Raw genomic sequence first — 27498 nt, 5'->3', positions numbered from 1 at the left:
AGTGCCCAGTGTCATTGCTACCATTTTTCAAGTAGGATGACCAACCAAGCAAGTAAAAATTTTGTCCTTGACCTCAAAATGGTCCAAAGTATCTAAACATATGCTCCAGCCTCTTGTTTATCCCAAAGTAGTAGATCTGTGAGATAATTTGGCAAGAGGAGAAAAGAAACCTCAAAAGAGAAAAACAGCAGCAAAGATTGTTTATGGGAGGAATACAGAAAGGCAAGCTGGAGGTACCAGCAGAGACTTCAGGTACAAGACAAAAGGGAAACACACTTTGGATGGAGCAGGTGGGGCACAGTAGGGTTGCATAGGAGACCACTGTCACATCCATACCCCCAAGCACTCAGGTAAAAATGGGACAATATTTTCAGTAAGCCTGCTGGAAGCATGCTCTCTCCAGGACAGATACTTCCTGATCACGTTTTCCAGATGAAGAAACCTTTTGGTTCACTGAGCAAACCTATGGCAGAAGTTGAAAGAAGCAGAAGGAGGCTGGGATCCTGTCCACAGAGCTATGAGAAATGCAGAGTGATCTCTGATTTCTCTTTTTTCTGGCAAAGAAGCTAGCATCAGGATAAACCTCTTAACATCTAATATCACTGCAAACAAACACAAATTGAAGTCTTTATCCAAATGCATGATACAGAGTCCTAGAAGAGTGCAGTCAGTATACAGATTTCAAAACTCAACAGAATCCAAAATAAATCAAAACAATTTAGATGTAAGCACAGGTCAGCTAGGTCCTACTCTTATACTGGAAGGAAAAAAAAAAAAAAAAAACACACCAGAACCCAACACAGCAGCCAGGCTGCATGTGCAATTTTCTGACTCCTGATAGAAATTCATAGTAATAAAACTGGATTATTTTTTTGTCTTGTTCTAACAAGAAATTGTGCCTTTGTCTACACTATAATTGCTGGTAAGTATGTATCCATAAAGGAGAGCCAATACTTCTGGTTTGCCAGCTCTGAGAAATTATGCCCAACCTGAAATATTTTTCTTCTCTGTGGTTAGTGTGACCACTTCTGATCTCTTATTATGTTCATTCCCTACCACCATCAAACAAAATTACTTAAAATAATATGGAATACTTTTCTGGGTAGCATTTATAAATTATTTACTATGTTTTTTAATGTTACATTATACTCCCAGCAGACCGCTTTGTACTTCAAATCAGGTTCTTTGTTCCAGAGATTACAGAGAGAGGAAGAGATCAAAATAAAACTGGGTAAGATGTTATACTGAAATCTATCCTTATAAGTAATTTTGTCTAGGAGGTCAAAAAAGACAAATCTTCAAGCTTGAGAAACAATAATGTCGAACATAATGAGAAAGTGGAAAATGGTTTTGAAAAGGTATTGCAGTAACTCATGTGAGGAGAGGAAGGTGACAAGGCTCTTGGTTGGTTTGCTTACTTGCAAAAACAATTCATTGTCCCTTGAGGAAACAGAGGATTTGCTTTCTGGGTACAATTGCAATGCTGGCACCACAAGCACCAGGGCCCTGACAAAAATGTTCTTTTAAAATCCCAGCTGTGGGGATGGTCACCATAGCAGATCTTACATCTCTCTTGCGTGCATTACCTTTTCTTTTAAAAGGACACTAAATAATTGAATATCTCAGTGCAGGCTCTTGTGGCCAGCCCCAAACCCAAGAGAATAAAGATTATTAGTTTGCAAAGCCGAGCATGAAGGTTAAAAAAAAAAAAAAAAAAAAAAGGAAATATTTTAATGTAGTTTGCTACATGTGTTTTTTTCTCACACATTTTCAGTTTTTTAGTGCTGAGTGAAGGGCAAGAAGGATGACCACTATTGAAGGTCTGTTGTAGGGGATTGTGGGGTATATAGACTACGCTGTGTTGTTCTAGACAGCATCACAGATCTGCAGTGACTGCAGAAGAAAAACAGGATGACAAAGAGGAACCTGAGGCAGGGCACAAGTGCCAAACTACACCCATTTGACTGTCTCTTTTAGAGCCTGAGCCATCAAACCAAGCCAGTATGGCTGGACAAGCATCCCTCTCAAGGAGGCTACACCCCCACATAGCAAAAAGTAATGGTTGGAGTCAAATAAAGTTTAAAAAATGCCCTAAACCATGAAGAGCAACATCAGAATGTAAATGCCTGTAACCAGTCAGGCCTAGAGCTGCCCCTACAACCTGGGCACATTGTAAATGCTTGCCCCTTCAGGCCTCATTGCCCCTCAGCAGCCACCTGGCTCCTCCTGCTGTTAGCCCACCACCTCACTTGGCACAGAGAGTGAGGAGGATATTCCTGGAAAAGGGGTGAGAGGATCCCTGTCTTGTAGCAGAATGAAATAGGTGCCTCAGATGTTCTTTTCACAACTGATTCCCTTTGGCCACCTCTGCTCCAAGCAAAATCTTCTGTTTCCCCAAAGACAAAATCCACATTTAATCAGTCTGGCTTTGGGCTTTCCCCTCTGTACAACTCTGGCTGGCCCTGAAGATCCACACAGCAGCAACATTTCACACGGCAGCATCAATGCAGCCCATGCAGGCTGACCTGGAATGCACCAAGGGACAGACACCCTCTTCCCATTCCCTATCCAGAAGTGGGTCACTGCAGTGGATGTTTTCTCACTACTCTCTCAAATGACAATATAGCCTCCTGCAATAAGGACTGCACATATGGAAGAACTGTTCAGATCATCCATTCAACCACACCAAGCCTCAGAGCAGAATCCTCTTTACATTTTGCTGCTGTTTTGACCCTTCTCGTACAATCCCTCACCTTAACATCAGCTTTCTGCAGAAGGCACTATCACGTACATCTATACACCTTAACATCAGCATATCATTCTTGGTCTGCATTTCCTAACTGAAAACCTGGCCTGTTAGTAATAAAGCTGCCCATGCTGAGTAGTGGTTCTCAGCAGCTCAGTTGTCCAGGTATTTCTAATGTGCAATTATTCCCCTCTAGACACTCACACATCCCTCAGACAACAACATGTTTCTTTCAGGATGGGTTTGCCATGCCACTCCCTGCTGCCAGGCTAAGCCTCTTCTTTTAAGAAGCCACACTTAAAGCCTTTGCCTTTGTATCTGTGGTTTGCTAGGGAGGGTATTGCATGGTGCCTTGTCTTTTCTAATACCAAGACCCTTTCATTGCAAGTCCCATGGCATACTTTCCACTTGCATCCATGTAAGCTGTAATGTCTCCATCCTGAGAAAACTGTGGCAGTGCTTTTCCTCCACTGTTACAGCTGTTCTTGTCCTTATGGCCTTGCACTGGTCAATTCCGAAATGCTTTTACACTGGAAGCATCTGCCTGTTGTGTTTAACTCTTCCCTTTCCCTCTCTGCCTCCTGACATTTTATTTGCCAGTCTATAGCTCCATTGAGGGAGCTCTTCAGCCTTTCCCTCACAGTTTTTAGCTGGTAACTTCAGCACCCACAAGGGCAATGGGTTTTCAGTTGTCCAGCAGGCATTGCCCCCTAGCACACCAGCACAAGGCACGGCAGCCAGCCAGGACAGGCAGCGCACCGAGCGCGGCGCCATCGACACAAACGGCGTCATAAAGCAGAGCCAGCCCAGGGGGTCTGGGCAGCTGCCACAGAGCCACGGAGTGACAGTCACACAGTCACACCCAGCAGTGCCACACAGGCACCTGCTGCACCAACAGGACATCCCACGCCTGCCTTGGAGCCCCTCACTTCCCCCCTGACTGGTGGGGAGAAGTTTTCCCTTTTCTCTGCCCCTTCAGGTACCACTGCAGTCCATGGGTGCCACCAGCTCTGCTTTATTAGCATCTATTAACTTTTATTGTCCTGCATTTCAGGCTAGCTGACCTGCCTTTGTGTAACAAGGCTCATACCCTAAAACCTAGGTTCGACTGCAACTTTGCTGGCCAGGTGAACCATTATCAAGTGTCCTTGAGAAAATAAAGTTGTTCTCACATCTACAGATTTGGGGCCTTTTTTATATAAAATATTTTCTTAATACATTTAATTTCTATAGCAAACTCTATTCTACAGGTTGCAGGAGGCTGTCTCTTCTCCATAAGTTTGAAGAAGAAATCTTTAGATTCAAATCAGTTGATTAAACTTCAAGATGCGAGGTCTGAATTGGAACTGTACACAAAATGTTTTTTCAAGCAAAACAGTAGAAAATTACTCAAAGCCTCTCAGTTGATGTTCTGGCAAATAATACAGTTCATATGGATTCAGAAGTCCACAGTTTCCCTCCTGTCCAGAAGGCCAAAGGCCTTGACAACTGAGTACAACACTGAACAAGTGCATCCTGATTTTTCAAAAATTTCCAGCATTTTAACAAAGGCAAATGAAGCATTACAGACTCCTTGTTAATGATGGGCAATATCAGGGCCTCTCTAAGCCTGTAATCAGGGACAATAACCTGTAAGAGGGTCTGTTGATTGCTACAGTTCTGCTTTCGAGCCTCACCTGGCTTTAAAGGGGTGACAAAGGACTTAGAGGGTAATTTGCGTTTTTTCCACTCTGATGAAGAACTGAGCTCGTTTTAGAAGCTAGAAGAGCTACTGCTTCTCCAACAGTGCTCTCCTGACACTGGTTCTAAGCAACAATGTCAGAAAGAAGAACTCCTTTGGAATCTAGAGATAACAGATTTTTGGCAGCTGATGCTACCAGCCAAATCAGGCTATATAGAGATGTGATCATTCTTTTGTATAAAATCTACTGTGTTAGCAACAAGTAGTGACACAGACTGCTGTACTTGGATACAGTCTCAGGAGATTTCATTCAGGGATTCACAATATTCTAGCAGAAAATTGCATCAGTTTGAACAAAATACTGAACAGAGGACTGCAGATATGTTGAGAGCTCAGTACCTAAGGCCTGCCCAGCACTACACAAGGTCAACAACCAGAGTATGCAACATCAAACACAATGAACAATGAGGTAAATCTTAAAAGTTTACTTTTAAAAGCTCACCTGAAGGTTAACCACACATTCACATTTCTCCTTAGAAGTTTATTTCCTCATATTGCTGTCATGGTTCAGGAATGGTACTCCCCGGTTTAGTGTTTCCCACTGAAACTACAAACTACACACCACTTGCTCACCCACCCCCTTTCCCCCTTCTTCCCTCAGAAGATTTGAAAGGAGAATTGGAGCCAAAAAAGGCAAAGATCATGGGCTGAGATAAGAAATATTTACTAGAAACAGTAATGAGATAAGAAAATCAACAATATTAATAATGAAAGTACAAAAGGGAAAGTGTGGAGCTCAATCTGATTGCAGTCACACCACCCAAAATTGTTTCTTTTTAGAACATCATCCTAATAAAGCAGCAAAATGCTTAATTTCTCACTAAGCTTATGGCAACACTTTTAAAAGCAAATGAAACCAAAAGCATAATGTAGTCAGCTGGCTCTTCAGAAACGCTGAAAAAAGCCCAAATCACCAAAAACCCAACCACAAAACCAACCCCTCCTCCCCTCCCTTCCCACTAAAACAAAGAGCTTCTATATTTTGGCTAAATAGGAATGAAGGGCCATACAGTGTCTGCTGGCATATATGCAGTCTTAAATAGAGTGGCAGATTTTTCTCTTAAATAAGAGAAAACAAGAATTCAGGGTAAGTATGACCAAATGTAAATGAAGGGAATCAAACCTAGACTGACAGAAATTACAAAAAAAAATACCTAATAAAATCCCATAGCTCTAGACAACAATCCATCCATACATCAGATGGGTATTGCTCAGCCACCAGCACTCTGCCATGACCACAGAGCTTTTCAGATGTTACCACATTCACAGAACTAAGTAAAGCTAAAATTTCAATATAATGATAATTTATCCAAAAAAGTACAGATTTGCTTAATTACCCAAGTGAGAAGGGAATTGACAGAAACTAACACCACTCCCACCTGAAGGACACAGAAGCACCTGCCAGCTGGTTATAGGCAAAAGTCATGCTGTCCCACCATTTCTCCTGGTGAATCTGCACCTGCCAGCACAGGATTGCTGACAGTGGAACATCTCACCCACTAAAATTCTCGTTTTTCATTATTCAGATAAACCCTCATACCATCCCTCACAGCACCACAATCATTCCATCAGGGAAGTTTCACCAGCACCCGTGGGCAGCAGTAAAAGAAACTGGGGGAAGAAAGTATCAAGAAACTTGAAAGGTTGTCTAAGGCACTGTGGATATTGTGTTCCCTACCAGTATTGGTGGCAATATAGCCTAGAATTACACTGCAAGCCTTGAACATCTCGGCAATCAGGGAGATGAATAATTTATGACAGACAGTTTGAGTTCTGAACTGACGAGAGTGAAGGTGCCTGTTTTCTGCAGTGGCTTCCTCGGGAAGTCTCTCCCTGCTTCTCTGCTGGGGCATTGCAAGTGATAATACCAGCACTGCCCCAGCTAAAAACATCACCTTGGCATTGTTTCACAAACCTTCACCAGACTTTGATTAAAGTCAGTGGTGCCATTCCATGTCAGCTGTTTTCTCCAGATTGTTTGACCTGGCAGCTTCCACATCAAACTATTTCAAAGAACAAAGCCAGTGGAGGAGGAGGGCAGGACGTTTTGTCCATGTCAAGATCTGGTGATCTCTGAATCCAACCCACACTTCAAAGTGGTGAGCCTGACATCTGGCCAAGGGCTTGGAATTAAGGATGAGCCTCTTTGCCCCAGCTTTCACACTGCAGCATGCCTCAAGCTACAATGGTATTTATGAACTCCGTGTGAGAAGGAAAATCAGTGTCTGTGAGCCCCACAGGACTGTCAGAAATCTGTGACAGATTTGCCACCCCAAACCCAGTCTTGAATGGCTCTGCTTCAGTTCTGCACAGGAGCAGATCTGCTCTCCAAAGGCAGTGCAGCAAATGGACACCTGACCCCTGGCAGCAAAAAGAGAGTATCCCAATCACACTCACTGATCTTGCTGCTGGCTCCGCTGATGAGATAAAAAGCCAGAGGGACAATCATGACTTTATATTCTAATTACCTGCCTGACAAAAGGCACTGATTTCCCCAAATTCCCACTCGGCCTCAGCTCTACAAAGTTAAATCATTCTTACACATTTTCCAGAGGTCAAGTATTCAAAGCAGCACTTGACAAATCGGGTCATAGAAGTACACACCTTATTTTTCTTGGCTAAAATTCATCAACTAGAATCTAAGGATGCCAAACAGGTGTTTATACTGTAAGGGGACATATTTTTTTACTTCTCCTCATTATTCATGCACAGTCCCAAGGCAAATTTCTATCAAGGTTTTAAAAATAGCATTAATAATCTTAGGGGCTGCACTAAGACCCTAATTAAGATGGTATATGAATGTTTCCTGCTTGCATGTGAGATTATAGATTTAAGCTACACGGTCTCAAGGCTCCTGAAAGGAATTAATTTTATTAACAGTGGTTTGGGAAAGATGGTTGTTATTCTTGCTTTTCTACAAGGTGTTGAGACACCAAGAGAAATTTTTACTATTTTGACTGTGACCTGTTAATCCATGTTTAGGACCTGGCTTCTCAGTGGGCATTGAAAGTCACAGTGTGACTGCCCTGGTCCTGGTGGCTGGACACACTCACCACCTCTGAAAGTGCTTTCCAAGGAGTGAGGCATTGAGGAAAGGAGGAGAAGCATGCAAAGGTTTTGCTGAGGTGAGATTTCCAGCTCACACAGGAGCGCCTCAGCAGCAGCAAGAGTTGGGTTTCCAGCAATGATGGAAATGATGGCTGCTTCAGCTGCAAGACCAGCCCTTCATGCAATATTGCTGTTCCCTGTCCACTGCTCACCTGGCAAATTCAGTAACAAAACAGGATAGATTTATCAAACTACCACACAGCCGTGGTTCACCTGCAGGGTGAGTCCTCCTGCAAGCTGCAGACACAGGGATCACAGCCAGTTTTGGAGCAGGTTCTTGCAGGGTCCTCCTGCTGGAAATGGCGAGTGCTGGCACCACTGGGGCTGCGGGAGCAGAGCCTGCCACTGCCAGCTACACCTGCCCTTTTCTGGGAGCCATCAACAAAAACAAAAGTTGATGAAAAAAAGTCCAAGCAAGAAATAAGAGGTTATGATTCTAACCCCAAGTTTCTATCATCGGTCCAAAGCACAACTTTTGCTCTGACAGATAAGCCTTGAGAAATCATAAAAAGTGCACCACAGCTGAACAGTTGCAGAGTTGAAAGGGACTTTTAGCCATAGCTTTTCCCTCTGCCCACAGCAAGGCAGCAAAAGGCACCTGCAGCTTTGCAGCACAAGTTGCAGGTTGAATCAAGGTTTAATTCAGGTTTAAGAGTCCTCTCTTCAGAAGTTACCACACATCAGTGAAATAAGTTCGTGTTTCTTTTTGGGGATAAACAGAGTCTTCTCACTGGAAACAATTGCCATTTAACAAGTAGCCTAGAAAACTGTTAACCTGATTTAACTGAACTGACAACTCGTTCTTACCAGAAGCAATTGCACACTCCCACAGTGACCAAAGCTTTCCTGGCAGAGCTCTCTCTCTGGATTTATCATTAACATCTACATCCTAAGACTGCTAAATAATTCAGTACAGCATTTAGCCTCGTGTCCTTGCCTCTCTACTCAGAAAACACTCTTCTTTTCTGTATGTTTCAGCAACAGGGAACAAAAACCTGCCTGGATTGTGCTTCCACCTTGTGCTGTGTAACTGAGGGGGGCACCTCAGGTACCCTTTCACTCTCAGCATAGAAGTATGGGGCTTGTTTCTTTTATTTTGTTGGAAATAGTGTTTATTAGATAACCAAATATAGAGCGTTATTTATCCACATGGAGTCATGACCATGTGGGCTTAGATTCACATGCAAATTCCCCTTTTAATAATCCTAATGCAGGGAGTGCTCCAATCAGAGCGCTATCAGCCCCAGCTCCCAGATACCTGATGCCAGCTTTGCTGGTAATGTAGGCCACGGAAGCAAATCCAGAGAGATTGAGTTGGAAGTGGAGAGAGGCTCTGAGATCTATTTGCTTGGCTTCCTGACGACGAGGAGGTGTCTGAGTTCTTTTTTCCTTTCCGGCTGGCAGGGGGATGCCGCTGGAGAGGGATCATTAGCTGCGAGCAGCCCGCCTGGGTCCAGGCTGGAGGCGGAGACGAGGCGCCCGCAGCCAGCCAAGGTGGAGGCACGAAGGCAGAAGAGCAGGTCAATGAAAGCATGAGGTGGCTCCTGGGCAGCAGCTTGAAACACTTTGGACATGCTGACAGGGGGAACTATGACTGGCTAAACAGTGAACCGGGTGGGCCACTTCTGGAAACAGAGCTTCAGGTCTGTACCCTGCTCATCCCTGTGGCGTGTCCCGTGAGTTTGCATGTGTGTGTATGTGTGTGTCACGCCTCAGTGTGCAGTGCAGGGCAAATCCCTGCGCATTGGGACCTACCAAAGCAGTGACGATCAATTACAGAGAGCCGGAGCTTTTCTTTATTGCTGCTAAGTCTTTTTAAACACATTTGCGGAGGAGAAAAACATTAGATGGAAAAATTTTGCTGGGGTGGCAGGTAAGGAAGTTTAATTACTTCTTTTAAGCATAAGGCACCGTCGATTTCCTGTCTGTTAAAGGCATGTTTACACTCTGCATCTGGAGCCTCTCTGCAGATGCTGTGAGTCCCGCGCAGGCAGCGATGAACTCTTGTTCCCTAAGCTGGGCGCTGATTACTTCTGCCAGAGAGGATCACATGCAGCCGGGGGGAGGGAAGCAGCCCCAGAGATGAAAACACAGCCTGCTTTCTGGCATTGTCTGGGACACAGCAAAAGGGTTTCTCTGATCAAAAATAGTAATTTCAGGTGCCTGTAGCTCCACAGTAATTGTCCGAAGCATGTTGCGTTAGCAAATGAACTGGCTACACTACTCGGCTGATATATGCAAAGTGTACTGTTGCAAAATAAATGGGGGTAGGAGTGTGTGTGAGTGTGAAAACAAGACAAAAAGTAGTGTTTAAATGTCGCCATGATTTTGTGAAAGTCTGCCTCACTGGTAACATTTCCAGAGTTAGAACAGCAATGGCAATGTCTTCACACCTCGAGACTTGCTTTTATCTGACAGTGGGAAACAAACAGCATCACTAGAGTCACATTCCAACAAGTATTTGAAAATTCTGTGTAAATCCAGGCTCACTTTTAAATTACTTGTCATTACTAATGGATACAAAGCCACATAATATTTTTCTGTTTGCCAGAGTTATATGTTTTTACTTTTTACAAGCAATAATGAATCGGCTTCAAGGATGAGGATAGAGTTTGGAAAAGAACCTAAGGGGGGGGACCACACCCTAATGACTTCAAAACAGACTTTGTTCCAATTCCACTTAAAACATTTCAGAAGTATTGGTTTCCTGCTTCAACTTCAAAAGATACTAGTATAAATATGGGCTGTATTAGCAAAAATAATTTAAATGGAGTTCTAAGCATGCTAGCAAATCATTAAGAACATAATAAATCTTACCACAACTCAATCACTTCAATGGGAATTTCAGTAAGCAAAATAAACTTTCATTTTTCCATCCTCACACAAAAGCTTCCCTTAACCTCATGTTTTACCTTATGAGGTTACTCCCTCCCAAGGCAGGTACTATCCCCCTTCTATCCAGACACACAGCTCAGCTCCAAGCCCATTCCTTTACTCCTCATGGATATCCCACACAACTCAGCCACACTCTGCCTTTCATTCCTTTTCCAGCAGGCACGAGTGAAAGCTCATCTCAGCTGATATGGGTCACATAATCTGTAAGCTGGCAACTGTAGATGCTCAGCATGTTAACAAAACATTGGCAGGCAGATTACTAATGAAAGGCTTTTCTCCTTCCAGTGTGTGCTCAGTGGCTGGGGGAAACTGACCCTCTGCTTCAGTCCCTACAAATAAATAAATGAAAGCAGGAGAATAAGCAATGTCCAAACTACATCCTACTAAGAATCAGTTCTGGTAAAACAGGATTTTTTTAGAAATATGATCTCTTTTATTTCCATGCTCTTTTCTGCCTTTCTCTATTTTAAAAAGGGCATTTTCCCATATTTATGTGTCTGTAACTTGTTTCATGCCGGAAGTCAGATCCTTATTTTTGTCACTTAAAAACCTGACAATAGATGCTTGTGATGACACAGGCAGAGCACGCTGATCTCCAATGAAGCAGCATCAAACAAAAACAGTCAATTAATAATTCCATCACTCACTTCATATGCCTAGTGTGGAAACTTTCAGATATAAAACAGTAGAGGATTTTACCTTAAACATGTTCTGCAGTTGTATTGCTTCCAATTAAGGAAGATTGAGTTTGAATTCTAGAAAATTTTATTTTCCAGTTCTGGCAGCTATTCCTGATACCTATACACAGTGGTTACTTTTCTAGTTTTAGAGCTTCAGCTGCAAGACTTAGTTTTAGATCAGTTTAGAACAAGTTTTAGTTTGGCATTTCAGAATTTTTTTTAAGTGACCTTTGATTCATTGTATTAAAATTATCCCCATTTTTAGTGTAATTTTTTAAATGCCTATTAGATTTTCCAAGTCTTTATGTTAAGATCTTTGCAATATTCTTCAGTAGCCCTTTAGGGAGCCATTGCAGAAATGGAAACAAAAGCATAATAGAAGAGGGACTAATATTGATCAACTGTCTCTAATACATTTGATATATTTATACTGGTATACATACAAGAAGTCCATCACTGTCCTTTAGGAACTACATCTCAAAATCAGTCCATGTAATGTTTGGCAGGAGGCAGCATCCAAATGGATACAGAAATCCCTGTTCAAGTCCAGGGCATCTGTGGGGCAGTAGTTCTAAAAACTATTTCAGCTCAAATAATACACTAAGTAGCCTACAAATTACTTCACCCAGATAGGAAAGTCTCAACATTAGCTGTGTTTAAACAGCTGTGAGCACTCTGAAGCACAGCCTGAGCAATACCAATCTTTGTTGTCACCTGTGAGCATGCATAAAAAGCATGAAGCTGAGTCAGGGAGGGTTTAGGTTAGATATGAGGAAAGATTTTTCACTCAGAGGGTGGTTGGGCACTGGAACAGCCTCCCCAGGGCAGTGGTGACAGCACCAAGCCTGACAGAGTCCAAAAATCATTTGGACAATGGTCTAAGACACATGGTGTGGCTCTTGGGGTGTCCTGCACAGGGCCAGGAGTTGAGATCAATGATCCTGATGAGTCCCCTCTAACTCAGCATATTTTATAATTCTATAATATTGCCTAATTCTTAATCCTATCTGCTTTACATGCCTCTAAGTTGCAGATCATAGTAAAAGTCACTTACTGTTCTTCAACAACTATACAGTAGTTGTGAAATAAAAGAACAAACTAAACAAATTTATTATGTCTTCTTTTGCACACATTACTTAATAGGTAGCCACCAGGCACTGGTTACTGTGGTTATTTTGAAATAGAATAGGATAAAATAGGAGTAGATCAGTTGGAAGGGGTCGGCAATGAAAATCTAGGTATTGTGGTGCTCATCTCCTTCCCTAAGCAATCTATCACAACCCTGAGGAGGCACTTTGTGCACAATAATGTAATTAAAAACTATATGTGTTGCAGAGCAAATTAAGGATTTCACAGATTTCAAAAATGCTGGCATTTATTCAGGCTTGAGAGCTCGATTTTGCAATTTTAGAAATAGGGCTATAGGTTATTCTTTGAGGGCCTTTAAACAAGAAGAATTTTCAGGCCAGTAACCCACTGATGCCCTAAGGTGTCTTTTTGTGGCTACCTCACAGACTGTTGCCATCTGAGCCAGCTCATACTACAGATAGTTGCACTCCTTCCATTTTTTTTACCATTAGATGTGAACTGTGCCCTCCAACAATAATATATTTTGCACATTCTCTTAATAGGCACTTCATTGCAAGGCCCAAGACCTCTGGGTTCCCATCAAGGCTTTGGAGCAAAGTATATTTCCCTGGGACCCAAGACCATTTGTTAATTCCTTCCATCAAGCCTAACCTTTCCTTCCCTTTCAAGTCCAGCATTTGAGCAAGGCCTTGTCTCACAGCCCTGACTCCTGCCTGTGCCCCCACCAGCACTGAGTCCTTGGCCATCATTTAACATGCAAATATCACTGCAGTGAAATTTATAGGGAAGCTGCACTGTGTTTAAATGGTAATTGGGGCTGTATGTACCTTTTACTAATCTCATCTAGGAAACGCTGGCAATCTCACTCTCTGTCCTCACAAACCACCAGAACGCTGTACAACTCAGATCCTGAGACAAACAACCTGTATGAAAGCCTTCTTCCTACAAATTAAACCCAAAACTTACACTTGGATTTTAAAAACAAGCTCTTCATTGATCAGGAATAATGCTGTCCATTATAAGCTCAGCTCTTCTCAATATTTACTGTAAGAGTATTGGTAACACATCAGTATCAGTGGGTCTCCACATACACAGAGCACTAACATAATACTGCTGAATGCTTTTTCCTCATTTTCTCTTGAAATGTTTCATGCATGTCATAAGGCACGCTAGAAAAGCATTAACAAACTTTTTTTTAAATCCCCTAATTTTTAAGAAATTATTTAATGTTGCCATTGGAATAACAGCTGGAATAATTTCTTCCAATTATGCTCTTTCCTGATACCCATTGTATGGTCAGGTAAGACAACAGCTTATACAGCCAGAAAATCTTTAATAAAAAGTATCAATAAATATAAAATAGTTCTTTAATAAGCTTTTTTTGGGGTAAAAGACCATTCTAGAAAAAATAGCTTCATAGCTAATCTGCAAAGGTTTCAGTGTATTTTAAAGTTAATGCATTTAGCTTCTGACCCACAATACCTTAGAGAAAAAATAGAAAAGCAGTAATGTCCCCTACATTGTTTGTTAGGAGTCAATGCCTATTTATTTTATTTTTCTTAGGCATGACAGATAATAATAATTTCATAATATGACAACAAAGCAAAGAGGTTACAATTGACTAGTAGATAACCTGTTGAATGTAGATTACAGTGTGATTTTGTAGCTGGAAGAATGACTGTGATTCCTGGAAGAATAAGAACATACATTTTTTGTAGAATAAAAAGGAGACGCTGGAGTTACTGTCCTTTTCACAAAGCCATTGCTGCAAACAGCCCAGTTTGCATTCCTGCCTCCAAACCCTTTGGGGAAAGAATCACTGAAGTTCTCCTAGCCTGAATTCACTCAAAATAAAGGAAATCTGATCCATTGACCAGTTTAGTCTCACCATGCAATGTGAAAAAGGCACCTCACAGCATTAGCAAAGAGCTTACAAAGGGAATTACTTGATAAACAGCATTATAAAGTTTGGGTTTTCCTTCTGCCCTAGACTAGACTCTGAATGAGACCCAATCATTGGAAGATGGAGTCAGACTGGAAACAAGATATACTAAATTTTAAAACTAAATCTAATACAACACAAAAGCACAAATGGCTTTGTTGGTTTTTCTCATAGGTTATGACTCCTGTTAACATTACATCACAATTCAAAAGCTGTGGGACAGAGATCTTTTGTGCTACATTTGCAGAAAACAAAGCTAACACAGCAGTCACAACTGTTACTTCTCTTACACCAGAAGTTCTTTTTCTGTAGTTTTAAACAGGAAAAATTATTCTTGGATCACTGGCAGAGCAAGCTCAAGAGGTCCAGTCCAAGCTGTCCTGCCCAAGAAAATACACTGTGTTTTATTTGGAACTGGCCTGTGAGGTTAGAACAACCCAAAGAGCAGGTATTGTAGGCGATGGCCTCTGTTTGAAAGGGTTATTTGCTGTAATATTTGTTCTTTAAACAGTTTTCCAAACACAAAGAAGCAACGCCAGGTGGTGGATCACCAGCATTATTCATCTGCAATTCAATGTTTTCCAAAATTTTAAAAGCTCGACCAGTCTCCTGAAAATTGACCAGTCTCCTGCTATAATCCAAGAGTAATAAAATGTCGTAAAAAATGGCATATACTTCCAGGTTTTAGGGTTTTTCCCCCACTGGAGACAGGGTTTTCTAAAAATCCAACACTCTTAGCAACTTCTCTGGGGTTTTTTGTCTCTGGTTGTAATTTGTTTAATTGGCCAGTAAACAGAATTCATGAGTCTGCAAAACATATTGCTTGATTGATACTGGTGTAGAGAGAAAGAAATTTAGAAAAGCAACTATGTCACAAGGCAGAGATGGGGAATGTGTTTTTACTCTCTGATTAAGAGATCTCCAGGAATCCAACACCCTTTCCATTTGCTTTGGTTACAGAGCAGACAGCAGACAAGTTCCACCAAAGACGACATAGAGCCCTTTCTGTGTATTATCCTGCCTGCCACCATGATGCTCTTCCTGGCATTCCTGCTGCTCTTCCTGTACCGCCGCTGCCAGCGCCCCGCTCCGCAGGGCCAGATCTTCAGCATCGACCTTCCCGAGGCCCTGCCCGAGCACGATGGGCCCCACTTCCTCTCGGCCCTGCCCTGGAGCAGCGAGCAGAGCTTCCACTACTCCACGCTGGTCCCCGACGCCACCTTCCTCTCGGTGTGCCTGCCTCCGTCCTACGAGGAGGCCACCATGAAGGCTTCCCTGGAGGAGGCTCGCGCTGAGGCCTCTCCAGACCCAGTGCCTCCCTACGAAGAGAGCAGCAGCACCAAGTGAACTTCCCACGGAAGGAGAACCTTAGCCGAAGCATGCAGCACAAAGGTGGAACTGCTCTGGCCTTTAAGATTGGTGAAACGGTTCCAAATGAGGCACAAAACCAATGAATTTATGAAGGAAGAAACTTGAAGCAACAGAGACTGCGTCTCTCTTCACCTCATCCCAGGATTCCCTACCTTCCATTTGTGGCATGTGTGCACACGGTGTGGCACCAATCCAATCCAGACTGGTAACGTGGGGATTCTAGTTAACAAACATGTCGCGCAAGGATTAAACTTAAGGAAAGCTGGGAAGCTCTTCCTCTGTAATCCCTCAGCTACAATGAAATGTCAATAATGCTATAGATTCAGCAATCACAAAAAGGGCTTTTAGCACATACATATTCCAGTTTGGGTTGTTGTTTTGGATTTTTTATTTTTATTTTATGCATTTATATTTAAATGTGTTTTTGCAAGCTGAGTCGCTCAGTCTGTGTGTGTTTACATCACATCATTCTGCAGTGCTCTGGAATGATCACAGCAGCTCTCAGGAAAGCAAATAAATATATAACCTCTACAAAATTTCCAGTAACTGTCCCCAAAGGTTCAAATGTGCACTGTGAATAAAGGCTGTCTTTTCTCACAATTGGACAATGAGGACAAGCAGCAACCAGGGAAGACCTGATTGTTCTGGGTGAGGAAGCCTCCATGCAAGAGCACCCACAGTCTATTGCTACAAGCTGCTTGCCAAGGTCTGCAAGGTCCCAACATTCCAGACTACTCAGCTGACTTCTTTTACAAGACTAAAAAAATAAACCATGTGACTTACTTGGTGCAGCGTGTAAAGGAGTTGAGGAAAAATTAATAAAATCAAGTGCACCAAAAATGCCCTGGTCTATATTTCAAAACAGCATTATAATCCCTTTCCCTTCATCCCTAGGGCAGGGTGAGGCTGGTTCAAGCGTGCTGGTGGCAGTGGTTCAGAGGGTTTGCACATGCTTTCAGAAAATGATGTATGTCAACTTTAATTATTTCTTACAGGACAGCATTTTCACCAAGTTGATAGATGCTCTTGTTACAGAAGGTGGTTGCTACAGGTCCTGACAGCCCCAAAGGTTATGCTGGCAAGGCAGAGACAAATGCAGTGCCATGGAATAGCTGACACCTGCAAGGAAGAATCTGTCGTAGCAGCTGGTGCAGCCTTGGTGTAACTTACAAACCCAAAGGCTTGCACTTGGTGATTTCAGCAGCTGCCAGGAGGTGTCAGTAACAGCCAGTCCTGCTTTAGGAAATTAGCATGCTCCTTAAAAAAACCCAACAAAAAAAATAGCACAATAACAGAAGAAAAGTCCTCGCTGTACAGCAGAATAAAGGCCACTTTAGAGCTGCAAGGTGGTTGAATTCTGTGTTATGTCAACAGTGACACAATCACAGTAACCAAATAGTCCATATCAAAACTGATGTTCCACTCATACATTTCTCTTACAACAAGGAAAAAATATGCCTTTTTATTTAGAAAAAGGGGTTATTTTCTTGAACTACAAATTTGAGTTAATTCTTTTTCTAATATTCTGAACTGAAGCAGCAGATATTTTCGAAAACTCCAAATTCAATCAACCATTTTTCTTCTCAGACCATATCTGGGAACAGTTCCCGGTATTTGCTGATGTGTTTGAAAGTACCATATTCTAATTCCTCCTCACATTTTCTTTACTTCCTTAATATTTGGTACATGCAGTTGTTTCTAAGGAAAGCTGGAAAAATGCAACAGCCCCAAACAACGTACCTAAATGGAAAGGTGCAAAGGTTTGAGGCTCAAAGATAATATTCCACTAACTTCAGGGGAATTGTATGGATATTCTTGAAAACTCACACATTGTCATATCAAGTTGAATATATTTTGCCTTAAGAGATCTTAAGAGATCTATTGTGTTCTGAAATGAGTTATGCTGTTCTTCAGCATGATCTCTTGTTTACCCTTCACTTGGGTGGAGCCTCTGGGCTCATCATCCTAAACTGCTCTCAAGTTACCTTAGTTACAGTTCAGAAAAATTTTGACTGCTATTTCTTGTGACCAAGATTGATATACTTCTATAACTAGTTGAGAAATGCTGTTCTCTGCAAGAATATAGAGAGTGATTGTGTTTCATGCAGTATTTATTGGACAAATCTCAAATCCTGCTTTGGAGAAATAGCTTTGATTGTTAGCATTGCTAAAGACAATCAAAAACAGACACTTGCTCAAATCCATACTAACAGAAACCCTGCCTTGACTTAAATTCTTCCTTCCAGTAAACTGGTTTTTATTCCATCTGGAATTGGTATCCCTTATCTCATTCCAACACAGATTTGTCTAGTCTTGTATGTTAATTGTCCCTGTAGGTTTCAATATATGCGGAATCTCTACTCTTAAATCTCCACCCCAAAGAGATGGCCCACCAAAAAAAAATAAAATAAAAACAAAAAAAGAATGTTTCTCAAGCAAATATCCCGAAATTAGGTCTCCATTGCCTAGAAGCTGCCTCTGATCCTGTCAGGCTGTGCTACACACATCTCAGCATCCACCAGGTTACTGCTGTTGGTGCTACTGGTTGTGGGGCAGCTTTCAGGTCCTCTGGATCCACCTTGTGCATCAAAGCAGAGCTTTGTGAAAAGATTTCAAATGAGGCACAGAACCAATGAATGCTCCCTCAAAGCAGAGAGCTCATGACCTGAAAGGAACTCCCGCCTGGCAATAGGAGCAGCCATAGGTACAGTGGGAAGATCTCCCATTTTTCAGCTGCAGTAATCTGAAAGGGGAAGGTTTAGAGCGTCCCATCTAAAAGAAAGATGTTGGAATTGGGGCCATTAAAAAAAAAAAACAATAAAAAAACAACTGAGGAGAGACATTAAGTTTTCAATTACATAAAAGGTAACTGCAAACACAGTAAAATAGGGACACCTCCTGCCTACACCAATCTGAACTGGTGGTAGTGATTTTAAACTGAAGCAAGATTAAATCAGAAAAGAGATCTATAAAAGCGAAGTGTAGGCTGAAAGTGCAGTGAAGCAGTGGCAGCACCATCTCTGGACACACTGAGAAGGTAGACAAGGGTCTCTCCAGTATGATGAAGGCTCCTGCTTAGAGCAGAGAATGGATTAGATGTCTTCTCTGTGTCCTTTCCTGTTCCTATGCCCTAAAGTTACACCAAAGTAAATTTTGTTCCTTGTTTCCAAATTATATGAAACAAGGAACAAAATTTAAATTTCTTTGCTTCTTTGAAAATTTCTTATTATGATATTTCATGTGCAATGTTACAGAAATTACTGTAACATTGGCATTGTACTTTATAGCCACATGATTCTTTTTCTTCTTTTTTTTTTTTTTTTTGTTTAAATCTTATATTTGCTAGTACACATACAAATTATGAACTCACCTTGATGGGAAGGGTAATTGTAATTCATTTTTCTATTATGAAAATACTAAGGAGCACTGATGAGATTAATTATGTACACACTACCCCTTGTTTATATTTAGTAGGAAATTATGCAACAATACAGGCCCTTTCATTAAGGGGGTTCACAAGCTTAGAGAGCAATCTCTGTGCTTGTCCTCCCCCTGAGAGCTGCCAGAATCTCTCACCATTCATTGTTCTGCAGAGCAAGACAAATACACACCCTGCACACACGCAGATTCTTGATCAAAAGACATTTAATGGAAAACAACACAGGTAATTTATACAAAATAGTTCTTCTAGATAGCCACTGAAAGTATTCAGCATGTATCTCTGATAATGCCACAGTAGTTTCATATTAATAGAATATCCTGCCTGTCTCATTTTAGCCAAAGGAAGAAAGGATGACAGAGCTCTTTGCAGCCACTGTGGGATCTCAGAGAGCAACATCTCACATAAAATTGAAGCATGCTTCTGCATAGATGGAGCATTTGGCACCTGATCTTTGCTGAACTTAAAACTAACTCGTGACTCATTGCCTTGTACTTGCCAATGATAAAATGTGCTTTTCAAAACACAATAGTCATTGCTTGGCATTGTGAAGTAACCCTTGGTCTAGAGAAGGCACAATAAGCATTTCAGTGCCTACATTTCACTTCAGAGAGATCCTCACCTGTAACAAATATCTGGACTAGAAATCTAGAAACCCAACTGAAGTGGAAAACCCTTTGGAAAAAGAAAACCAAACAAACCCTGACAGTATTTCTTTATGATAGTTCCATAATATCGCAGCGGTCAAGAAAGAACTATTCCCAAAATAAAAGTCTTGCTTAAAGGATCCATGCTTTAAAGGATTTTATCTGGGTTCTTATGGGAGCAAAGCCTCCAAATGCAGACACACAACTACTTTTGCTAGTACAAACTCCACTGGCATGAACTATATATGCTCCAGTAGTGAAAACTCTTACAAATGTATGTTTTATCAATAGAAGAAAGTGAGTGTGCAGTCTTCTTAGGAGAGTAATTTTATTTAGGTGAGGGAGTTTTTTTCTGATGTTGCTTTTTTGCTGTTTTTTTCCACAAATTTTCAAGAACAAACATTGCACAAAACCATCAGATAAAGATAAGCTGAGTGCTTATGGCAAATAAATTATTCACTGACTCCTCTCTCCAAAAACTGTCATAAGTGAAACAGCTATGAATTTTTAATGATGGAATTTCTTAATTTCAGTCTGTTAGTAAATAATCACGCCATGCCGTGACTTTCATCACAAAGCAGTTCCATTCATCACTTGGAAAATGAGGTCTTGTGCAGAGCAGGAGAGGGATGTGAGTGTGGAGCCCAAGGAAGGTGTCCCCTGTGACAAAGACAACCTGCCATTCTCAGTGGCATGGCTAGCAAGGTTGGCACAGCCCATAAATCAGTGCTGCAGACACCTGGGTGTGGGTGAAGACAGCAAAACCTCATTGAACGCTCTGGGATACATGGCTAGGCTGACAGCAGTGAAAATGTGCTTTCACAAGCTTTTCATTAAAAAGGTAGAAAAATGCCAATGTCTTTCATGTTTGTTGAGGGGAGAGAATCAAACTTGTCTGTTAGTTTGGCTCCATCAGTTGTTTTACTTCTGATTTTTCACAGGAATATCATGTCTATGAGAGCTTACTGTCAGAAATTAAGTTTAAGGAAGAAGCAGCAATCAAAACCGTAATACTCAGAATTTCATAGAATCAAATCATAGAATCAATGAGATTAGAAAAGGCCTCTAAGATCATCAAGTCTGACTTCTAGCCCAGCATTGCCATGTTCACTGCTAAAACATGAAACTGACACATCTACATATTTTTTGAATGCTTCCAGGGATGGCGACACAGCCACTTTCCTGGACAGCCTGTTTCAATGCTTGATAACTTTTTAGTGAACAAATTTTTCCAAATGTCAAATTTAAACCTTCCCTGGCGCAATTTTTTCTCTCTTCTTGTCACTTTTTACCTGGGAGAAGAGGCCAACCCCTACCTCACTACGAACGTCCTTTCAAACAAGTTGTGCCATTAGTATCATATTATCATATCCAGCCCTTTTTACATTCGTTTGTCACTAGAATGTCAGCATTATTTTATTCTGGAATGATTATTCTTGTTAATTTTTTTCTTGAATGCTTACCTTAAAACTCTTCAAACATTTCCCTCTGTGACATAAATAAATACTTCAAAGCAAGAGAGCACAGACAGGCAATCCTCTCCAGTCATGTCAGGCACCTACACAGGTCTACCTTTTATTTTATGTTATGTTTAGTTATTTTAGTGTTTTGGATTCTTATTTTGGTTTTTTTTCCAGGTTCAAACAAAGAGAACTGAATGTATGTTTTTTTCAGTTCTTTGAATACTAACGAAGTGAATTCCTGTAGTGGCCTTCCAAGCACAAAGCACAGGAAGCAAAGCCATACTCTTCCTGCCCTACACCACCAAGTATCCTAAAAGGAAAGGAATGTGAAAAAGATCACAAATCAGGATGATAAAAGGTAAGAGAAATTCCCATCCAGAAATAAGCCTCTCACAAAATTGCTTTCTCCTCCCTGACTTCCTATTTTTCACTTCTCTCTCCTTTGGCTTTATTTTCATTTTCTGCCAACTATCTAAAAGACAACACAGAAAGAAAAACTTCCTCCACACACTGACCCATGGCTGTAGAGAGCAAAACTGCTATATGTTATGTTCCACTGTAATCTGGAATATCTGTTTGTGATTATAAAATGCTTTGCACAAAGTCAGTTTCCACTGCAGGTAAACCAGACAAATTCAAACACATTTCCCTGCTTGTGTACCAACAACATGCCAAATAATTGAAAGAGTACCATTAAAAATTCAGCATGTGTTTAGTTCTGTGGCACTTTTACTTTTCATTCTGGTTTGGAAAACTCACAGTTGACCACACTCTCAGATGTTAGTATGGTCTACGGTTCTTCAGAAAATCTGTACACCTATGTTTTAGAAAAATAACATAGACTTGATGGGAATTAGCTTATTTATAAACCCTGTCTTAACTAACACTCACCCCTTTTTCACTTCTGTTAATGATGCAGAACCTAAATATTTCTTTATAATAGACTGATTTCTAGTGGTTTCTAGCAGCAAAACATTGCGGTCATAAGGAACTAAAAAAATGCTGCTTTCATGCAATGAAAGGGAAAAAAAAAAAAAAAGCAGATCCATTAGCACAGCCCTTCAGTGTCTGGCTGCATCAGGAAGATCAAAGCAGACAGAGGACATTATTTCAGAGACAAAAGAAGCCACACAAGTACAGTCCTGTCTGGCACAATTCTGGGGCTTTCACAGTGATTCTTTTCCACAGCATTACCAGAAATCATCACCTGGAGAAACAGCATGGTGCTACATGACAGAGGAGCCTGGTGTCCCTGGAGCATCACTGGTGGCACCTGAGGGTTGGCATCGATGGGTCAGAGGTGCCAGGCTGCACAGGAGGTGCTGCACCTCTCCCTGCCCCTGTGCACGTCCCCAGCAGCCCCAGCCCTGCCACTGCCACCTGTAAGAGGGAAAGGCTGAGTGGTCTCAACCTGCCCAGTAAGGCCTCTACTGGAAACAAAATAAAATCATCAAGGTATTTGACTCTTAAAACATATTTTTTTTATAAAAGTAGCAAGTTAATACTCTGGTCACATCTAGATCTGCGTGCCAGTTGTTATGGCAGACTCTATAAAAGAGACACAAAATAAATTCTACTTTCTTTCTCTAAAAACATGACCTAACATAAACCAGAGAACTAGGAAATAACTACTGCTTGATATTGCATTTTATACTTTGCAGATTATCCTGTAAGTCAGAGGGCTTATTTTCTAATCCATTATTCTTTATCTAGCTCATGCATATCTTATTTTAATAATGTAAATAGAAATTGTAGGGACGGCAGGCAAGGTAAACTACAAGCATGAAGTATGCCCAGATACCATATCTGAGAGCTCCACATGAACAGCTCTCTCTCTTTAGCTGACATCACTTCAAAAGATTATCACCTCCTATACATTTTCACAATTATCTGGACTCTTTTCAATTGCCCACTCCAACTACCAACAAATCACACAGTTGTTGGAGGCACTTATTAATTTGGTTTGTCCAGTTTCGTTTATTAACAGATTTTCTGTTTTAGCTGGGACTGAGTGCCAGGAAATATTTACACTACATGCATTCACTTCCAATAAATACCATTTTCTACTTTTGTTAGAAAACAAAGAATATTTCCAGAATGGTGTGCATTTAGAGCAATTATACTGATTTTTAAAGAGCTGAAAAGAAATTTTCATGATAATGACAACCTGCTTCCCTGACCCAAGTTGTGCTGGGCATCACTCCCAGCTGCCAGAAGAGGGGAGCTTGGCAAGGCCTTCTCTCCATTAGGTAGCTTCCCATCATGTTTAACAGACAAAAAGATTAAATTCCCATTTTTGCCAGGACTGGTGAAACTGGGCACCAGAACATTCAACAGCTACTCTGAAGGAGGTTGGATTTCACTGCTGATGGGCCTTGGAGAGTTTCCAGCAATTCCTGTTCCTCTGGTCCCTTGTCCCAGTGCTGTACCAGCCCTTTTAAAAGTCATACATGTTTATTCAGTACTTCTTAGAAATTCCCACAATAGTAGCCAACAACACAGACTAGTCCAACTGGTATTTTTCCAGCTAACACTGTTTCGAACCATAATTTTTGGCAAAATACATATTATTCTTTAACCCTACAGCCTCGCTCCCAGTTTGTGACAGCTCCACAGCAAATGTCCCTTTCTGCTCTGCCCACAGTAGCAGCAGAGCTGCCAGTGCCTGAATGATGTCTGGCTCCTTGGGCTGGTGTGGGATCAACTGCCCCAAATGGCACTGGGGCTTCTGATGCACCTGTCAGGAGATGTTCTCCTGCATCCCCCAAGTTTCTGGAAATGAGACTGAACTGCCAAAGCCAGCCAGGAGCACCAGGGGTACAACACAATAGTGCTGGACCAAGTGGCAGCTCCATCCAGAGACCCCAGTGACAGTCCAAGAGCTCTGTATCGAACCATTAAGTGTCTGGCAGATCAGCACAGATGTAAATATTTAATGGCAAGAAGCCTGCTCAGAGCAGACAAGCACTTACTCATTTTTGTCTCAGTTTCCTTACCTAGGCACTCTGCAGAGAGGGGACAGATGGCCTCCCAGCCCCATCAGTGTTTACTCCTGTGTCCCCTACCTGTGCACCTTCCTCAAGGGGCACCTGCGGCAGGCAGACACCCTGATAACAGCCTGGGCAGGTACAGGGCCTTAGAGATGGCAAAAGTTGAGTGAAGTATACATAAAAGGGTCAGGAGTGCCTTTTCCAACACCAAGGGAAGAGCCTGGACATGCCACCAGTTTCCTAGCAAGGCTCCCCAAGTACCTGCTGAGTTCTGCAGGTTGCTGCACAGCCACGAGGCTCCATCAGCACAGATTACCTTAACTCACTAAACACAAAGCTGCAGCAACCCAGAGGGAGATTCACAGTTCTGGATTTGGAGCCTTGCAGACAGAGGTAATTGGCAAACATAGAATCCACTGCTGCCCAGTTTTAACCCAGAGCCTCCACACAGCTGCCAGCCAAGGCACCCTTAATCCAGCTGCTGGGTCAGTCAAGGGCACAGGAGATAATGGGCAGTAGCAGCCCTTACAGCAGGCAGCTTAAGGACAAGAATGAAAAGCAAAGGCTTTAGAGTCACACCCTGCTCACCAGAGGCATTTTTCACAGCTCCTTCTACTTTCCAATTTCTTCCTCTTGAACAGGCCTGGAAGTATTGCATCCTCTGGTTCCGCTGCTCACACCACTTGGAAAATTATAATGTCAGATTAAATGTAATTGGTATTAAATAATAAAAAATGATAGGACAGTTTCTATACTGTTTAAGGCAACTTGAACATTTGACCTACATACTTGATTACAACCATTTTGAGAGGATTTAAATAGCTGCTTTCTGTTCTGTACACAGGCTTTCTTCAGCTTTGATATAGCTCCCTGAACAACAAATTTTTCTTGGTATGATATTATGAAGGCAAGGATGCTTCCAACAGAGGGAATTATTTCTGTTCTAGGTCACAGTCAAAAAAACACAAATAAATCTTGTAACTCAACAAATTTAAAAGTATTTAAAAGTACCTGTAGCAAACAATATTTGCCATGGGAAAACAAGACGCAGCATTACAGATGTCCTCAAGAGCAACTGTCTCTTTCATCCTGCTTTTCCAAGCTCCCTCACAAACTGACTTTAACTTGTAATCAGATTTCACCTGTGGCTTGTTTTCTGCAGAACAGTCAAGGGGTTCTCAGCACTTAAAGGAAACCTTAAGCAATTGTTGTACAGACAAAATTTAACCTGGTTAGTCTGGCCAGTTTCAATTAGGGGCTAGTGCTGATCCAGACTTTGACTTGGCTCTACAACCCAGCCTAGTCTTCCCAGTTCCACAGGGAGCTGTGTCTTTTCTTGTGCCCATCTGTGAGTAAGCTTAGTGCTTCCCAGTTCTCTGTGAGGAGAAAACAAGTGAGTTGAATAAAGACCCCTTAGGGACAGGAACATCTTGTTGTGACAGGAACATCTGAATCCTTGCTACTGTTCTGTAGCAAGCATTCAGGATTAGTAGGGACCCTTCAGATGTACTTCCTTGGGTTCATCTAAAGGAATGAACCTTGGATTGGTCACAAGGAGCCTGCTTTGTAGATGAGAAAAAGGGTGTGCTGGGTAGCAAGGTTTCCTCAGAAAACTGCTTTAATGTACCATGATTGTGCTGCATGGGGTCTGAGTCTGGCTCTTCCATCCTGTGAGATCTGTATGAAATCAGGTAATTTCAGAAGCATAAAGTTTCTTTCAGTTTCATGGAAACTCAAATTTCAATGGAAGTGACTACAACACTGGGAAGGACTGTAGTATTCAGCTTTTGTAAGACACTGGGAAAACCCACATAGAAGAAATTCTCCATAAATATGGTGAAAATGTTATTGCAGTGGGCCCTCTGTGATGCAGCAGAGAATCCAACAAGTCAAAAAAGGTACAGAAAAACTGGTGTTTGTACTTTGCTGCCCTCATAACTACAGCAGAACAATGAAGTTATGATAGATTTATTTGCAGAATTAAAGGAGCAAATGCAGACTTTGAACAAGCCATAGAGAGAGATGCTTTCTTGAATGCCACACTTTTTAGCTGATCTGCCTAATTTCTATGTGTCATTGAGCTGTTTTTACCCACCCGATCTTCTGAAGGAATGACAATATTGGTGGTGCCCCAATGAGCCTGGTGCACATCCAATCTGCATCCACCCTTGCAGTCTTCTCTTAATGCCACTCAAACACCAGAAAAATGGAATTAATCTCTTGGAATTTGGTATCTTTGCTGGAGAAAGAGGTGAAATGTGTGGGTCTGCCAGGTGTGGACTAACTTGTGTGGTGCTGTCAAATGGTTTGTGTCCCTACAATCCAAAGGGAATCTCCAGAATAATAAACTTGGATAAAGTACCTACTTTCCTGCATTAGGGAACTAATTATTCACTTTCATCAACTAAATCATGTGCTGCCTAGAGACAAAACCTGATCTGAATTAGCCTGCAATACAGCAATAGTCATTACCCTCCTACGATAGGCATTCACTGGGGTAATTCTCACACAAAACCTCACATTTTTCTTTTTTTAATCTGACCAAGGCCACAATCAGATTACGTATTACTTTCTCTAGTCACATATTTTCCCTGCTTGTTTGTGCGAGTCAGCACAGGCAGGACCCGGGAAGAACCACAGAAACACAAAGATGACATTTATTTCCCTTACCTCACCGACCAGGGGATCCCCAAAGCAGCAGAGGCACACAGGAGGGACACAGGCACCACAGAGCTTGGGCAGTGCTAGGGGATCACCAAACCTGCTGTCCTTGCCTGTTTATCAGGGATCCACACAGGCATCTTACCACCGTGCTTTGATCTTTCCTGAAGCAGAGCAGGAATCTCGAGCATGTGTGATAGGGTGCCTCTGAGTCTCTCACAGGCTTATGTTATCTAAACACAGATGTTCTACTTGTCAAACACACAAGGCTAAACAACAATTAGTATGATGTATGTGTTTTTCTACACCCCAGCTGCAAGTCACTCCAGCATGTTTATAATCCTCCTCACCAGTCTTCTGCTATTATCCCACGTTGGTTCTTCACATCACAATAAAAACATTGTGCCAGCAGGAGCTAGGGAGGGGAGGGAAGGGCTTGAACAGTTTGCAAATGTGAAGGAAACAAACTGAATCCCACATTCCAGTATCTTCTCAGAGTTACAGGCCGCTAAAAAGCAGAATTGAAGACTACCAGGTAAAATTTAAGATTAATATCCAGTGTTCCAAATTAGGCCCTATTTGATGGAATTCTACTTTTGAGGTAGAGTCTCTCAGGACATCAGGCTCTTAAGTGCAAATCAAGGTGTGCAGCCAGTTATCTTACCAATTTATCTTGCCAGTCTGTTCATTGAAAAGCTGTTAAATATTCGCTGTCTTCTGTCCTAA

General features: G+C 41.7%; 1 protein-coding gene and 1 long non-coding RNA gene across 2 annotated transcripts in view; one reads left to right on the top strand and one right to left on the bottom strand.

The window, feature by feature from the left end:
- LOC135445604 (uncharacterized) overlaps positions 1 to 26963 on the bottom strand; it is a 40474-nt gene extending 13511 nt beyond the window's left edge. The window contains exon 1 of the long non-coding RNA XR_010439559.1: positions 26782 to 26963. This is a non-coding gene — a long non-coding RNA (uncharacterized LOC135445604). The remainder of the gene's footprint in view (positions 1 to 26781) is intronic.
- SMIM28 (small integral membrane protein 28) lies at positions 9122 to 15950 on the top strand. The gene is made up of 2 exons (XM_064708336.1): positions 9122 to 9238; positions 15162 to 15950. The coding sequence occupies exons 1-2, from the start codon at positions 9128 to 9130 to the stop codon at positions 15546 to 15548; spliced, it is 498 nt and encodes a 165-aa protein (XP_064564406.1). The 5' UTR covers positions 9122 to 9127; the 3' UTR covers positions 15549 to 15950.
- Positions 26964 to 27498: the final 535 nt, after the last annotated feature.

Source organism: Zonotrichia leucophrys, chromosome 3, assembly GCF_028769735.1.
Source record: "Zonotrichia leucophrys gambelii isolate GWCS_2022_RI chromosome 3, RI_Zleu_2.0, whole genome shotgun sequence".
In the NCBI taxonomy this organism is placed as follows: domain Eukaryota; kingdom Metazoa; phylum Chordata; class Aves; order Passeriformes; family Passerellidae; genus Zonotrichia; species Zonotrichia leucophrys.
The sequence above is the reverse complement of the archived record's forward strand: the minus strand, read 5'-3'. Positions and strand labels throughout refer to the sequence as shown.